General features: G+C 49.8%; 1 protein-coding gene across 1 annotated transcript; it reads right to left on the reverse strand.

Annotated features, from left to right (window-relative positions):
• Positions 1-331: 331 nt before the first annotated feature.
• On the reverse strand, positions 332-13,207 carry LOC104272849 (matrix metalloproteinase-17-like; the record flags this gene model as incomplete). Its single annotated transcript, XM_009867951.1, is given in 8 exon segments — positions 332-562; positions 564-661; positions 1,826-2,083; positions 3,725-3,877; positions 7,802-7,884; positions 10,011-10,110; positions 10,235-10,411; positions 12,924-13,207. Coding segments are annotated over 8 exon segments (1,384 nt in total), but the record flags the coding sequence as incomplete, so codon positions are not given.
• Positions 13,208-16,503: the final 3,296 nt, after the last annotated feature.

The following is a 16,503-nucleotide window of genomic DNA, read 5'->3' on the forward strand; positions in this document are numbered from 1 at the left end:
CGCAGTAGCTCTCCCCTCCCTCATTTGCCATGTATTAAACACCCAAAGCAACACATTTCTATGGAACATGTCTAAATCCAACGTTAGGCTGCTCTACCTTTAACCGGATGGGGGAATACGAAGGTGCAGAACTCAAAATCTGTTATTAGACCTTTAAACTAAAATTAAAAACAAAAGAAAACCCACTGTTCATTTCTCATGGAGAATTCAAACCCTTCACTGGCATGTTCCTAGGAATGTTTTTCTGCCTGCAACAGTTAGCATCGCGGGATCACATCCACCTCCCCTCCCTGGAGCACCACGGCGTGGGTCTCATCTGTGGGGTGGGACGTCATAGGGCTGCACACACCAGCGCTGCTGTCCACACGCTCGTCAGCATGAGGCTGGCTGACAGTCTGAGCACAGGGCAAGCCCGGAGGGACGGGGAGGCAGAGGTGCAGGAGCAGACCTCGTAGCCATTTTCTGAGCGGCTCTCGTCGTGGTGCCCCGGTTTGGAGCGTGCCCCAGTCCTGCTGCTCCCGGCTGCTTCTGGGGAGTCGGATTGCATGTCGCTGCACACCAAGCCAGTCTCTGGCGATGGACTGGGGGTAACCAGGCTGGGCCTCCAGGTCACTGTCCAGCACCTTCCAGTACTCCTTGCCCCTGAAGAAGTAACTCGCACCTGCGGAGAGACCAAAGCCCAAAGGCAAGGTCAGCGGTGACGGGCACTCTCCCACTGGAGAGGGCACAGGAGCACTCGGGGCAGCAGAGGAACCCCCCCACCCCAGCTGAGCCCCAGGGAGAGGAGGCACATGCGATTCCACCGGTGGTGGTCAACACCCTCTCTCACCACAGGAACACAGCGGCTGCTTGTGGGATACTTGAGGAGATGATGCCACATCCAACAGGGATCTCTCATGCCAGCCAGGAGCCACCAGACAGAGGGGAGGCGGGTATGAGACATCACCTTTTCTGTGGTGGGTCCCAGAGCAGATGCATCCCGCTGGTACTGAGGACGTGCTGGGTAAAAACCCCAGAGAACCCATGGCTGGACACAGCGTACACATCTCAGGGGCCGTCAGTGCACGGCTTTCACGAGGCACAGTATGGCTGAAGACCTCACCTACCTGTTAATGACCTGAGGTACATGCTGCTGTCCCTGGGCTCAGAGAAGTGACCTGAGCCTGGCAGGGGCCTGGGAACCTTCCTGAACAACCAGTCACTCTCAACAGCTACGGAAATTCAGCTTGAAAAACTTCTGGAAATGTCACTTTCCTCTGCCTCGTTTAATGGTTGCTATTACACTGTTGCCAGTAAATAAAGGCTGGAAGTGCCACTTTGTTGTGAGCAAATGGCTGGTTGTAAACATCTCCTGTGACAAAATTTTTGTGGTCTTTTCAGGGAGAAGAAACCACCAAGAAATCTCATCTCCAGAAAATAAGTCATAACTCTGGGGAAAACATTTCCTTTAAAAATATTTTCTGTCCACATATATTTTGCTAAAAATCCAATGACAACAAATTCAGCGAGGAGCAAATCAGCACATATTAGGATAAAAAATCACTGCAAAACATCATCAACTGTGTCCTTTTAATAAAATCAAATTATTAGGGCCCCAGGATATTTTTGCTGCCTGCTTGAAATTATGAAGTCTTTTAGCGAGCAGCACGGGGAGCTCTCGCTGGAAGCTGACCTCCCTCTTCAGCTTTCAGACACCAGGAACTGTCATCCCATCGGAGGCTGAGCAGTTTGTCAGCAGGCATGGTAGAAGGGGACAGAGCCCAAGTGCAAATGAAGCACTGGTTTTTTTATTTCTTGTGTTTTTTGAACCAGCATATGGACTCACCATCTGACCACCTCATGGCATCATCTAAAGGGCTTGGTATTCCCTTCCATAGGATGGTCTCTGAAGGGTACCCAGGATCCATCCTCCGCTCGTGGTCATCATAGCACCAGTAGAGATTGTCCTTAAAGAAATAAGTCTTGTCATTGTGGGCCCAGGAGAAGGCGGCGTCGATTCCTCCCAAGGGCAGTCCGAAATCCGAGATTGGCCGTGGGTATCCTTCCTCCACGTTATTGTCTTTGAAGACCCAGTATCTGTCTCCTGGCGAAAGGAAAGAAGCACAGAGCAAAATCACACTTGTTTCCCAGCCAAAACCAGCATTTACCTGCAGGTGAGCTGACGTTCCATTGTCTGTTGCCGTGACAATCCTCAGGACTGAGGTCTTGGCATTTAAAGATTGGGACAGGAAGGTAACAGCCCAGTGGGGAACCTTGATCTTTGAATAGTTTTGTGTTTTGGTTTGTTGTTTTTTTTTTCTTCTGGAAAATCTGAAGAGGCACTTAAATACATGCCCATGTATCAGCAGCAGAACCTTAGAGGCCAGAGCAATTTGTGTGCTTTGGTTTCTGTCCAGGGATCAATGAAACACCACTGGAAAGAGAGAATAGGACAGTTCTTTATAGCTGGAAAGAAAATCTTGAGTTTAATCTTAGGAGCTAGGCAGGACTAACGTGTACATCATGTGTGACCACGCAGAGGCAGGACCCCAGCTGTGGCACAGCTGTAATTCCGGGCTCACGAGCAGCCAGGAGGAGCCCCTGGAGGGCAGCTGCCAGCCGTCTGCCTGTCCCTAGCAGTGAGAGAAACCACAGGGAGGGGCGGGGGCCAGACATAAGCACTGCCACACTCCCGCTGGCCCCATTCCCTCCGGAGCAGGGGAAAGGCAAAGCAGGGCAGGCTGCCCAAGGCAGCTGGAAACGCACCACGGAGCCTTTTGCTCCTTGGTGAGAGGCAGGCAGGGCTCTGCAGCCTGGAAGGGCTTCGGCTACGCTTGGAAATGCTTCTCCAAGTGCAAAGGCTTGTGCGGGGCATAAGCTATTCCTCCAGCCTTGCTGGAGGAGCTGAAACAAATTCCTCCAGCAAAGCTGAAACAAAATTACTGCTTTCAGAAGTGCTTGGTTGAGCACTTCTGAAACTGGTAATTGCACCATGCTCCGAGCAGAACAGTCGGGAGACAAAATGCAATTTCCAGCCAGGGAGCACCAAAGGCTGGGATGTATTTAGCTCTTCAAGTGCTCAACTTTTCTGAAACAAGAGCTGGTACCTGCCTGGGGCTTGGGTGACATTCAGCAAACGGGTAACATCTAACCAGCATGGGCGGATGGTCTGTGGGACTTTTATATAGGAACCAAGAGCTCATCTCTTTCCTCCAGCTATTCTGAAAGAAACTTGTGAGTTGTTCTACATAAAACCAGAGGATTATGCCACTTATTTTAAGAAAAAAAAGTAGTAACATAAATATAATTAGGAAGACTAAGCTGTTCAGGTTTCATTTTTATCCTCTCTGCTGCTGCTTCTCTTATCAGCAACAAATACTAAAAAGAGAAAAGGCCAAAGCAGGAAACATGTAAAGCGTGTGCATTTGTAGTTCCTACTTTCATTTCATTCTTGAAAAGCTAAGATTTCAGTTAGATTTGGCTGAAGTTTTTCTTCAATGATATTTCCCTCATTTTCTGGGGAACATAAGTGCTACTATTTGCCTGCTCCCCTATAAGCTGGTTTCTCCTGGCCATGCTCATGGACAAAAGGTCTCGGACCTGTCCTGGGAGATGCTCAACAGCCAACACCGGTGTCTCCTGCCCGCGGGAGAGGTCAAAATGCTGCCAAGGTGCCTGGGCACCGGGCTCTACCCTGGGGAGATGGGGAGACATGTGCTACCTCCAGCACTGCGTTTGCTCTCACCTTTGAAGAAGACAATCTTGTGGTCGCTGGTTCTCTCGTAGACAGCGTCCAGGCTGTCCAGGTTGAGCGGCAAGCCCCGCCAGAAACGGTGGATCTGAGCCGGCTGGAGGGAGACCAAGTGCTTATTGCGAGTCAGTCTCCAGAAGTACTTGCCTGGAGGAACAGACTGGACATTACTGAACCACACTGCAGCAACCCACCTTCGCCGGGGAGAGGAGCGGCAGCAGCAGAAAGCAAAGCGTGTGAGATGGGAGCTGCGAGGGCATCCCGCCTTCCAGCAGCAGCTGCTAGCGCTTTCTATTTCTGGCAGCCATTAGAAGAAATCTCCTCTTCGGGACCAAACCATCCTTTGGACATTGCACTGGAGTTGTTACACTCCTGGCTATGGACTGAAGCTGCACCTGAGGAGCCTTTCATCTCCTCCCTCCCTGCTCTGCACGGGACCTCCTGGGAGCTGGTGGCTCCAGGCGCGAGCAGCCTTTAGCGAGAGCCTCCCCAGAAACGTCCCTACTTCTCCTCTCCCAGAGCACCTGCAGCTTCCTGCACACAGGGTGTCCAGCCGCTCTCATATTTAGAAATGTGCATCACATGACAATGACATGTGGAAATATCAGAGGGTTGTTTGGTTTTTTTTTTTAATGAAGAAAGGGAGTAAGAAAATAGAGGTGGAGGAAACTAAATTAATAAAACTGGAAGGGCCTGAGGCGGGGAAGGAGGCACAATTAAGGAGTTTGGCACCATGTAGAGGTGTAGGATGAGCAAGGGCCCTTGGTCCTGTGGTGCTGATGGAACATCTTGGGTAATGGAAAAGAGTTTGTCCTCTGTGGGAAGGATGCCAAACTTTCTCCTGTCGAAGGAGCCTTACGTGGGATTTCTAGAGGAGCCTGAATGATTTTAGAGGCAACTCAAATCCCGACACTGCAGTGGCTCTGGGATACTCAGCCTGAGTTTTTGCAGCACATCTTGTGCTGTATTCTCCCTGGAGAGCTCCACACAGGGAGATCTGAGCCAGAGCAAGATGCTTAAGAGCTAACTCTCAACTTTGTCTCCTATTTGTTATTGCCCGATAGAAATTATTGCATGTTCTTTACATCTGCTCTTGCACGGATTCCCAAGGAGGGATAAGCAACCGAAACGAAAGATGTGTCTTCAGATTTGTATTCACAACACAGCCCTTTCTCCAGAGCCGGCAGATTGTGACACCGTCTTTTAAAATTTTATGGAAATTGGATCTTAGCCTAATAATGCAGGAGGCAAAACTCTAACACTTAAACATCTGCAGAGAGGGAGTTTTATTCTAATTATAAGGATTTATATCATATTCTTGTTCTTCTGCTCCAGTTTGCATATTGGCTCTGACTGAAACCCACAAATGAATAATACATTCAGATGTGGTAGGAATTGCCATAATTACAGATTCTTTTTAAGAACGTTAAAATCAAGTAGGATTCTTATTTGGTGGCTATTGTACATTGATGGAAACATATGTAATTAAATAAAGATGATCTCTGCATCTCTAATTAGCAGACACTAGACAAAGCCAGATTTTCACTTGTTTGACAAGAAATACAGCTCAACATAATTCCTTCTTGAGCAGATAAGTATCTGAACTTTTGGGCTTGTTCAAGACAAGGAGGGAAGCCTCAGTGCTTTTGACATTTCAGCCCTTTGCTCAGCAGGTGTGCAAGCAAGCAAGCTTTAAATCTGCCCTCAAAGCCAGGTAGAGCCTGGGCTGTTGGTTAGTTCAGTTGCTTTTTTTTTATAAACTATCAGGAAAAAGCAGAAAATGAAAAAAAAGGAAAAAGAATCAATTAAGTAGCAAGGAAGCCCCAGCCTGCCCATGCTCAGGGTTTATCACAGCCAAGCCCACTCGCCAAAGTGCCGCACTGGCTTGGACAATCATCAGCCACAGGCAGATGTGTAGGGGAACTGCTGCCATTAGCATGCAGAAATAATAAAATAAAATGAATAATCTTAACCCCCTGTTTCTTTAAAAAGCTTGATTTAAAACCACCCGCCGCCATGGCACGCTGAGCAGGGTGAAAGTCAAGAGTAAAGTCCTGCTGTCCCCAGTGTCTCGTTCTCTAACACCAGGTGATGTGAGCCCAGCTGCGTACTGCGCTCATCCGACTTCAGTTGTTTCTGGCGAGACTGCAGCACGCACGTGCAGGCCAAAGTTGTCATAAAACTTCAGGACTCTGGAGTGAGGTACCCAAATCAAAGCAAGCGGCATCTCCAAACCCTCCATTGCGTTCAACAGGACAAGGCTGGGAGCCCTGGGGAGCTCTGGTCCTTTGTGGTGGGATAGGCTGCTCTCCTTTATGGAAGCAGCCAGACTAGCTCAAAACAAAATATCTGTTGCTGGAGGCAAATCACCACTTGAGGTCATTAAGATCCTGCCCCAGAGGTGATATCCCCACTCCTTGGTGCCCAGGATGGTTTGGTGGCAGTGACGGGAGCTCCAAGGGACGTGCTGGGCTCTGGAGGCAGCCCCGCAGCTGGCACCCACTGACTCTCTGCTCTTTGCATTAGCATTTTGGTCCACAACAAATATATCCCAAAATAGACATCAAGATGGATTTCTCTTCGCTTTTCATCCCTTTTCGTTTTTTTTCCCCCCTCCTTCTGGAGGACAGACAGCCATTTATCCTGGACACCAGCTCATTCTCTTATTTTCCTTTCTTCACTGTGCGTTTTTGGAGCTGGCATCTGAACAAGTACTGCCGGGGAACAGCATGTGTATTGTGCTCCCCCGAGGACACAGACAACATCAAATTCTCTCAAGTCCTTCTGCCATTCTTGCCTGTGACCCAAGACTTGCTCTGTGATACCCAGATGAGTTACCCGTGCCTGAATGCTGCTCCAGGGCAGCCAAACAGTAACCAGGAATGAAAAGAAGTGCTCAGTGGGCAGTCTTCCATCTCGGAAAGATGGGAAAGAAAGTCCATAGAGGCCAGCCTACACAGGCTCTGCACAGCTGAGAAGGCACCGATGGGATCCTCATCAAGAGCGGGGACACACTGCCAGCAAGCGTTTGCTGACGGGAACCAGATGGCTCTGCCACCGCGCGCAGGTTGTCTTTGAGCGATGCACAGCACGAAGCAGCGTTAGGGAAGGTGAAGCGTGGGAGGAAAGTAAAGTTGGAGGCATCCAGGAGAAAAACAGTGGGGAGCTGTTGTTGCTCTGCTCATCTTTGGTTCGATCCAGATTTCAGCTCTGGTAGCGCGAATACCAGATTTGAGTTCTTGGCTTGGGCAGCGCGGGGTGACGGGCCGGAGCGCAGTACAAAGTGCTGTACAGGATTGTCACCAGCCCGGCCGCTTCAGAGTGAAGCGTTAGACCCCGGGACATGCCACGTGGACATGTGCCTGCCCTGGTGCTAGGACGCACACCCCTTGTGGGTGCCACATCGTGGTGGGCAGGAGGGTTTGCCGCTGGTGGCACAGCTTACAGCTCCTCTGGGTTCTCCTTCCTAACCAGACCCCCAATCTGGCTTGTGCCACCCGGCCTCTTGGCTGCAGGTTAATTATATGCTGGGCTTAAAAATATTCATTTTTATCATTTTAAAATAAATCATGTTTCAGTTTCACTGAGTTTCTCCTTTTTGGATAAAAGAAATGGTCCATTAACTGCACAGTCTTTTGGACACCTCTAGCGCATCCCTTCTCCTCCTCCTCCTCCTCCTCCCTCTCAGTGCCTATTTAGCAGTGATCTCTGCCCACCCCTCAGCAGTACACGTGTCCCCAGCCATCAGCCACGTGGGCACCTCCTCCGCTGTGCTGGGACAGACTGGGCACAAACTGGGCAGTTTCTTTTTGCACCAGAGGCAGGATTTGCACTGACGTTAAAATTTCCTTATCCTCCATCCTCAGCGGGCTGTCGGGGTCTGAACCTTTTGATTTGAGCCAAAAGCAGTCAGTAGCATGAGAGACACCTCCCTGGGTCTGCCAGCCCCGCAGCCTGCAAACCCCGAGCCAGCTTATCCTCATTGCCCACTTCAGCCTGCCCAGCACCACTGCTGCTGCGCTGTCCCACCAACGTCACTAAAGGCAAAGGCTGCCAGGGGTGGACACTTACCTTTGAAGAAGAAAGCCTCTCCCCTGATCTGTGCCACCGCATCGAAGTGAGTGTTGCATCTGTTGGGCACGTCCCGCCTGAGCCTGCGGAGAGATGCCCAGGTGAGCACAACCCCGGCAGGCAGCAAGAGGCCACGTCCTGCCCGACGTCCCCTGTCCCAAGGGCCGCACCTCCCCTGCCCCCAGCAGAAGACCACAGGCTGCATCCCCCGTCGTTCCTCACGCTCAAACCCATCTGCGTGCGCAGGGATTTCCAAGGCGAGCTCAGGCAGCCCTCAGCCTAAAGCCAGCTTTTGTGGCACACGCGCTCCCTGGGTCACCGGAGACAGTCGCTGGGAGTCAAGCGGGGACACGCTCTACATCTCCCAGCCAGCGGAACCGGTGAGGGCAGAGCTGGCTCGCTGCTCCGTGGTGGCCCAGCGCGCTCGGCCTGCTGACCCTGGGCAGCAGGACACAGGGTGGACAAGAGCCAAGCAGCGTCTCGCTCCAGCGACTGAGGATGTCGCTGCTCCAAGGCTGAGCTCCGAAATGCCAGTGAGAGGTGACAGAGCTGCAGAGCAGAGAGCAGATGAGACGATGCCACACGCGAGACAATGCCGTGCGATATGTGGTGAAAGCCACCTGGCAAGTCACAGCTGAGATACTGAGCTGCTGTGAAGCGCACGTGAGAAATGATGACTGATGGAGGACAAGGAGAAGATGTTGGGAACATGTGCAGAAAAGCTGCTGTGGGTGATAGGGAAGCACAAATCTAGTTTGGTGATAGAAGGGTTGTGTTGGGCTGCCAGCACCAGCTTCACAGCCTTTCCTCAGGCACAACACGGCAGATGTGGAGGTGAAACCCATCCACCCTCCCAGTCACATATGGGGTAAGAAGAAGGGATTGACACAAACAAGTGTCCAGCTCCTCCTGCTGCTGGTGTGAGATAATGGTCTCCTACAGCAGCAGGGAGAAATGCTCTCATCTCTAGGTCAAAACATGGCCATAGAGAGCCTTATGGAAAAGCTCCATTAGAAGATTCATGGGAAGAAAGATAACTAATGGCATCCAGCATTTTCAAGGAAAAGGGTCCCTTAGAACCCTCCCAGCCTTTCTGCAATCCTTGGCAGCTGGGACACCTCCACCAAGAGCAGGTGCTCAGCACCTCTGTACTGTGGGCATCACACCAAGCAGTCGAAGTAGGGTGAAGAAGGTGCTGAAGTGGGGAAAGAAACTGTGGCACAGTGATATTTTTTCTAGATTGTATTCTTCTTGGTCCCACTACCGTAGGAATAATCTGGTTGTTGACACTTGAGTGTGGTTACCTCTCTTTGTAGATGGGCCACTGAAGCACAGAGAGATGAAATGACTTCCTCAAGGTCACACCTCAGATAAGGTCAGACCAGGAGGTGAAGGTGACCTTGCTCCACCTCTGCTGCTCTCACCTGGGCTACTGCTGGCATCTGGCAAAAAATACGTCTGACCATGAACTCCTGCCTTTTTGTTCACTGTCCCTTCCTCTTTTAACTGTCCTGCTGCCCTGATAATAAAACAATTTGGTAGCTCCAATGTTTATTAATGAGCTAGATCCAGAGCTCCCCTTAATGAGGGCACGCTGGTTGCTTGATGACGCTCAGTGTAAGCAGTCCTTTGCCAATTCAAATCTGTGGTGGAGTCAGGCTATCGGTCCACTTGTTCCAATATTCACCCCCACATGTACATTAGGGAGTTGCTCACCGTGGAAAGATTTAGGTAAGTTATGCTTGCACACATCAGGACACTGCAGAAGAAGTCTGATTAAAATTTCAGCAAGAATGAGTTCACCTAAAGGGTGATGGGGACAAATTTCCATTAACACGAGTAAAATTTTAAGTCTCAGGGAAATGCAAAGCATTCTGAGATGTTACAGAATTTCCGAACGTGCCTTGAATGATAAAAATTAGCTAAGGGATAGATAACACCTATCAGTTGTTCCTGCTCTTAAGCACTTCCGTTGTGGGCTGGCTGGCTGGTCTCCACAAATACTGCTTGAAAAAAACAACGTATACAAGAGATGAACAGGAGACGTGAGGAAGAAGGGGCACTCCTGTGTGTTTTCCAGAAGACAAGATGTCCAGAAGGAAATACTGAAGCCAGAATGGGCAGGCAAGATACTGATACTTGAGTGGATCTTCACTACTAGATGTCCTTTGTGTGAACATCAGCAACAGTTGAAACAAACATGACTTACGGGACAGTGGAGCGGTTCTCTGGCAGCTCTGGCAGGACAGGATGGTCGTCGGTTTTGCTTACTTCAGGCTTGGCTGTGGGGGACACGGATTCTCTGACTCCTATGTGTAAAGATGAAGAGGCAGTAGAAGGGTACACCATCCTCCCCACCAGCTCCACTCACAGCCATTCCAGCGTGTCCCACAGCAGAAATGGGCCATAGCCAGGTGAGGGACACAAACTTACCATAGAGTTGCCAGATTCGAACTTTGTCCTCATAAGGTAGGTCATACTTCAGAGGGTCCCCCACTGGACCTTGGTAGTAGGGTCTCATGATAGACTCTATGGCAGAGATGTGAGTCAAACCAATCGCATGGCCAAACTCATGGACAGCTACAGCAAACAGGTCCATTCCATGAGCATCTGAAAATAACGACAAAATTGAAATTAAAGTCACTGCATGCTGATTGTATTTTGGGGGTTTGGGTAGGCTGTAAGAGACAGTATAGGTATATGTTGAGTAAACGGGAAAGAACATCTTCTGAACAGGTGAAGTGTAAAACAGGTATTTTCCTCCAGCTGGAAAAAGGAGACTGAAGTGTATTGTGTCAAAGTGGAAAGCAAGCCGGACAGCCCACAGTGCAAGTCCTCCGCCCCACACAAGCCTGGGGATCTCCTCCATTATTCCCATATCACCAACGGCACCTGAGAAAGAGCTGGACAAACGGCTGAGATGGTCACTGCAGCACAACCCTCCGTCATCCCGCTGACCAGCACTGCAGGAGCTGAGCCAGAGCAGTTGTCTCCTGAATCTCACGCCTGTCCCGCAGCAGCTGCCGACACGGTCTCTGTGATGCCCAGAATACCAAATTTCTGCAGCCACTAGCCAGAAGTTCATCAAACCCCCGATAACGAGGAGCAAAGCCCTGCGCCATGGAGCCAGTGAGTGCCTGGCAGCACCAAGCACCTGCCTGCCCCACAGAGCTCAGCTGGGCTTTCCCTGCTTGCACCATGCTGCCCTGGCCAAATCCCCCCCAAACGCCCTCCTGCCTGCACACAAGCGCCAAGCTGTCCACCTGCTCATCAGCCACCGACCCTGCTCACCTGACTCCTGTCCTGGCAGAAAACGGCAGGAAGGGCAGGTGGCCATGTCCCATTTGTCTTCTCCCCTTCCACACCTTGTGCTGTGGGACTGCAGCTCCAAGGGCTGCTCCATTTGGCAAATGCTTTGATCCTCACCCAGCACACTGGGCATCAGGAAGACTTTATCGAAAATCGATACCTCCCTTTAATGATGTTTTCCCCCTTGCTCTGAGCTATCTCTATTCCCCTTCCCAAAATTTACGTATCAGCATTCCAACTCCTAGTGCCTCACACAGCCCTTAGTACTCCCCACTGGGCTTGGGGTGTTGGAGGGTCTATTTTTGCTGAATCCTGCTTTTTCCTCGGTGACTATTATTTACAATATCTATAAAGAGGTGGGATTTTTCTAATCTGTGCTGTTTCCCCCAGCACTAGGAGAGAACAAGACATATGTTTTCTGACATTTTAATGCCAAACTGACAACCTTGGGGATATTTTTATATCACTTACCAAGTTGTTATTTTTGAATGACTAGGGAGAAGAGAATGAATAAAAAATGAAGCTTGGGTAGCTCCAAGACCTTCAAAATAGAGGGCAGCTTTCTCGCCATCAGGTTCATGCCCCCATTCCTTGGCGCTGCTTGCAGGGATGCTCCCCATGGGGTTGCCGGTCCTGAGCTCGCTCCTCCACACGAGCCTGTTTCACAACAAGCATTCCCAACCACCAGCTCCAGAAGCGACACTGCTCCTTAACTTCATCACTTAACACGTTTGCTATGGCAAGCTACCAGACCTCAGCGCCTGCCTCTGCCTCATACGTCTGCAGAGCAAAGCTGCTGCTTGTTTTTCTGCCTCATAAGAGACATCGATTGAGGTTGCAGCATGGCATGAACCAAGGATGAGGTCAATCCTGAAGAATCAGCCTGTCCAGACCTTTAGTCTTAACCTCAGATCTCCTCCAGTACATCTGGTGAACACTCAGCAGGGATGGACAGAGGTCACCTGGTGGGCAGGGAGGAGAAGAGTGGGGAGAACGAAGGTATTAGCTGGTTTCAGAAAAGATGATTAGGTCTAATCGAAATCATTAAGCTGAAGCAGCAGGAGTCCACTGGGAGGCTGGCGGAGGAGGTGGCGTGACAAGTAAATTAGCAGCTGGTGTCTGCAGAGGAGACACTCTGTCAAAGCACGCCTGATGCGAAGGTTGGGGACCTGATCCCCGCAGATGGCTCATGCAGCTGAGGAACACTCGCTTCTGAAAGTCTCTCTGCTTGCTCAAACTCTGCTCTAGCCAGACAAGATGAAATAAAAGATTTTAAAAAAAAAAAAAGAGTAAAACCGTAACTTGTAAACCACCCGGATGTCAGGTAATAGACACGAGATAGCAGGAAAAACCTGGTGTTCACAGGGGGCTTTTTCGCTGCAGACCAGGTCAGCTTATAAATATGGTTTGAAAGTAGGAAACCAGGATATGTGACGGCGAAGCCACCCAAAAGACGCCAAAGTCAGAGAATGCAGTCCCCGTCCCAGAGCTCCAACAGCTGCACACCCAACCTGTGACCTTCCAGGTCCCAGAAGAGTTGGGTACTGGGGGTGGGCAGTGGGGAGCACTGCAACTGCCCATCTAATGGGGAGAAACACTGAGGTGACATTGAAGCTTCCAGGAACACAGAAGGTCCTCTCTGCTGGCTGTTGTCATTTTGCTAGCAAGGCTGAGCTGGGAACCAGAAGAAGGTGCTGGGATCTGCGAGCCCGGGGTGAAGGTGTAGCAAACGTTACACCACTCTAACCACCAGAGCAGAAGAGGGGAACTGGGAGCCCTTACATTTGGCTGTAGCTTTCCCACCCCGACCTACCTGATGATCGGAAGGTCCAATACTCGTCATCGTCAAAATGAGTGTCTCCTGCCGTGTGATGGTCTCCAGGGAAGAAAGCATGTGCCACTGTCCCACCAGGCCCGTCAAAGGGATAACCATCATTGTGATCTGCCTTGGAGAAGTCTATCTGGATGTCGGCGTTGTTACCTGCCACTTCGTGGAAGTTCAGCGGGGTAATGTCACTCCAGACCTTCAGGGCGTAATACATCAGGGCTCGGACTGTGTCATGGCCCAGGTGGGAGTCTTTCGGGAAGGTGCGAACTCTGAGATAAAGAAGGCAAAAGAGAGGACAGGTCAGCGGCATGAAAGGTCTTCTCTGAGGACCACCAGGAGGGGCTCTGCAGGTGCCTGGTGTGTTGCAGAGCCTCGGTGAGGCTTCCAGAGCTCTTAGCACTCCTCCAAAGCGCCCTAACACCCTTTCTAGATGTGTCTTTAAGTCTCTGAATCGCATCAGTTCCAGAGCTCTGAGGATTTCAGAGCCTGAGTCTGGGTCCTCTGGCAATACCAAGCCAGTCTGGTCCACCAGTGTGAAACATCCCATGTGTGTGAAACAACCAGGATTTGAATCCTGATACTCCTCGATCCTGTAGCAGGTGACAGCCTCTAGTCACACTTCATGCACAAACTGCTGTTAATGCCTGGGACTTCAATCCTTGCCCAGCTTTGGAAATGCCAACACCTTGAGTCCTTTTCCAGAGCTTGCCCTCATTTTTATTTTTATTTTTCCAAGCTTCCTTTCAGACCTACTGACAATTATTTTCTCACCGCTTACTTGTTTCAAGTGCAACCCAAATACGCAAAGGTTATTGACTTCTGAAGCCTTTGCACCACAGATGGGCCCATCAGTTTTGCTGCAACAAACCGCAGGTCATTGCTCGTCGTTACTGCACGCACACAGAAATCCAGCACAGATTTGCTGCCTCCATATATTTCCCAGCATGTCTGCTGGAGGTAAAAAATATACTCTGAAACCAGTACACTGCCAGCAATCTCTGAGAGTGCAATCCGTAACAAGGCGGAAGAGGAAAGGATGCGCTTTACATAAATCACCTTCAAAATGCCTCCAGCCTGTTGCCTGTCAGAGACTGGCCATCTGATGGAGCTGCTGTTGCAAAGCTCTTGCTTTTCTGTTTGGTAGAAAAACCATTGAAGAGCAGAGCCTTGCGACACTCCTGCACCCATCGCTGGGCTGTTAGAGTTCCTCTGTCTCAGCTCCGTGTCCCTGATCCCCAGCTCTGCCTCGAGCTGGAAGAGAAGCGGGGTGGGACAAGCCGTGCACCAGCATTTGCTTGGCAGCTGCACAATTCAAACCTCCCTTTCGGTCTGAGCCAGAATGGAAAACAGTCAATATTTCCTCTGTAACCAAACCTTGAGAAAGAATTCCTAATATTGTTGATTTAATAGAGGAGGTGAAAAGATAGAGATGCGACAAGGCACCTTGGCTGCTAAAAGAGTATGTTTAGATAATTTTTCATTGACAATTTTCGCAAAAACAAACAGACTGCGGGAAAATATACTGTTCACTGGGTAATTACTGACAAAAGCCAATTCTGCTGGAAAATTTTTGGCCAGTTCTACCCCAGTAATAATGGATACTTTATTTCTTGTGTACCAGCACCCCAACGAATGCATTCATGTCACGGCTTGACAGATTTTTAAAGGCTGAAGCAACGATTATATCACCTCACTTGTACTCCTGCATAATACAGGTGGGAGAGCATTGCTCAGTATTATACCACTCCCAGCACCAATGCAAAGTTAACAACCCAGCTAAACCTTCAGACATAATTACAGGTGCCAGAAAGGGATATCAAGCTCTTCCTACGAGTAGTGATTTGGGCACTGGTAAACATCATGGATCAGAGAAAGCAGAAGATTTACAGAAGAGACTGTAGCTGGATGTGAACCTCTGCAGCACTAAAAAAAGGCCACCTGGTTTCCAGGTATTCTTTAACCAGCTATTGTCACCTCTCACAATACTCCTCTGGGCTTAGGGAACCCCTTTGCTGCTTTAATCTCTACTGAACAAGTCATTACGTGTATGGAACGCACAATGTTTAGTCCAGGAATTACAACTTATCTCCAAGCTCTTGGTGCCTAGGGCATGGACTCAGATTCAAGGACATGCTCTGCTCCTCATTCCTCAAGCCCGGCTCGAATGTGTGAGCCACTTTCCTTGCTCTCCCTCTCCAGCTGTAGAATGAGGGTAATAAATCTGATCTCCCCTGTAGAAGTATGGTAAATGAAAAGCCTTGTCTAAAGAGACAAACATTATTAACATTCATCCTGACCACTGAATCTAGAAACATTAGATTAAGGCAGAAAGAGCATCAATACTTATTTTGCTTCTTATAAAAGGCCCCACACCTCTGAGCTGACCCACAGTTTATTAATATGCTGCAGGTGTAAGTGAAAAATCTCCCACCCTTTTTTTCATTACCACCGTTATTTTTCAAGAGAATCCCATCAGGGTTTTTCAATTCACCATCTGATTTGATTGCCAGAGCTCTGCTAATTGTTTTCAATGAGATTAGGAGAAGACTATTATGCCAATAGGATGTTCATCCCATTACCCAGTTCCACTGAAAATGAGGCAAATTTCTAACATCTTGCAGATGCAGACAGGACTAAATAAGCTTCCTCTTACCTTGAATATTATTATTATTTGTAGTAAATGTTGCTTAGGTACCCAACAGGGAGCAGCGCTCCTTCTTCCTGGATGTTAATCCCCCCCTTAGAGAGCTCCAGTCTCAGGTAAAGTCTGATGGAGAGAAATCTGTCTCCTCCAGACAGTCCCTGCCGAGCTACTGGGAAGGAGATGAGGCCAGGGTGCTCAGCGCCCCTCCGGCCAGCCCACCAACACTGCCCGAGCTGTGGGCTCAGCCACGTCCCTCTGCAGAGCCACAGGCTGGGACACCCCGAGGAGCATCTGTCCCCATGGCAGACGGAGCTGCGTGAGGCAACGTCAGCTGCGCTGCTCGAAACGGCCACTGCCGAGCACTATGTGGGTTCCAGTGACACAGCTGGAGAACAGCCAAGGAGAACATCTCCACTCTGCTTTTAGTGCTCACCAGGGCAGCAACAGGACCGCCATGCAGACAAAGGAAAGTTGACTGCCACCTGGCTGCTGCCAGTCCTCACGTGTCCCCCCAGGCCCTTCCTTCACGCGTCCCATCCCCAAGAGAGTTTGGGTTCAAGCTGGTTAATAAGTAGAGGCCAGAGAGGGCTGATCTGTCTCTGTTCCCTTTTGAGCGGCACCCACACCAAGAGTTATTTGGATTTCTGGGTTCCTTTTTGAGTTTTGTCCTTCCAAAGACAAAAGTGGAAGAGGATTAGTGATGTATGAGAAATCAATTGGCTAATGAAAGTACTTCTTCCCCTTCTGCAGCCCTGAAACCACAGAGAAATAAAATAAATGCTGATAACTACCAAACACAGTAAGCTAAGGATTGCTTGACAAACTCAAATTGATTTTTCTGGCAGGTGGAGGGAAAATGGGACACGCTGAAAGCGGGGATGTTTGCCGTCGTGGGCAAAGGTGCCTTCCCAGCTGCCCAAG

The sequence above is a fragment of the Apaloderma vittatum genome, unplaced genomic scaffold, assembly GCF_000703405.1.
Source record: "Apaloderma vittatum isolate BGI_N311 unplaced genomic scaffold, ASM70340v1 scaffold18394, whole genome shotgun sequence".
Taxonomy (NCBI): Eukaryota; Metazoa; Chordata; class Aves; order Trogoniformes; family Trogonidae; genus Apaloderma; species Apaloderma vittatum.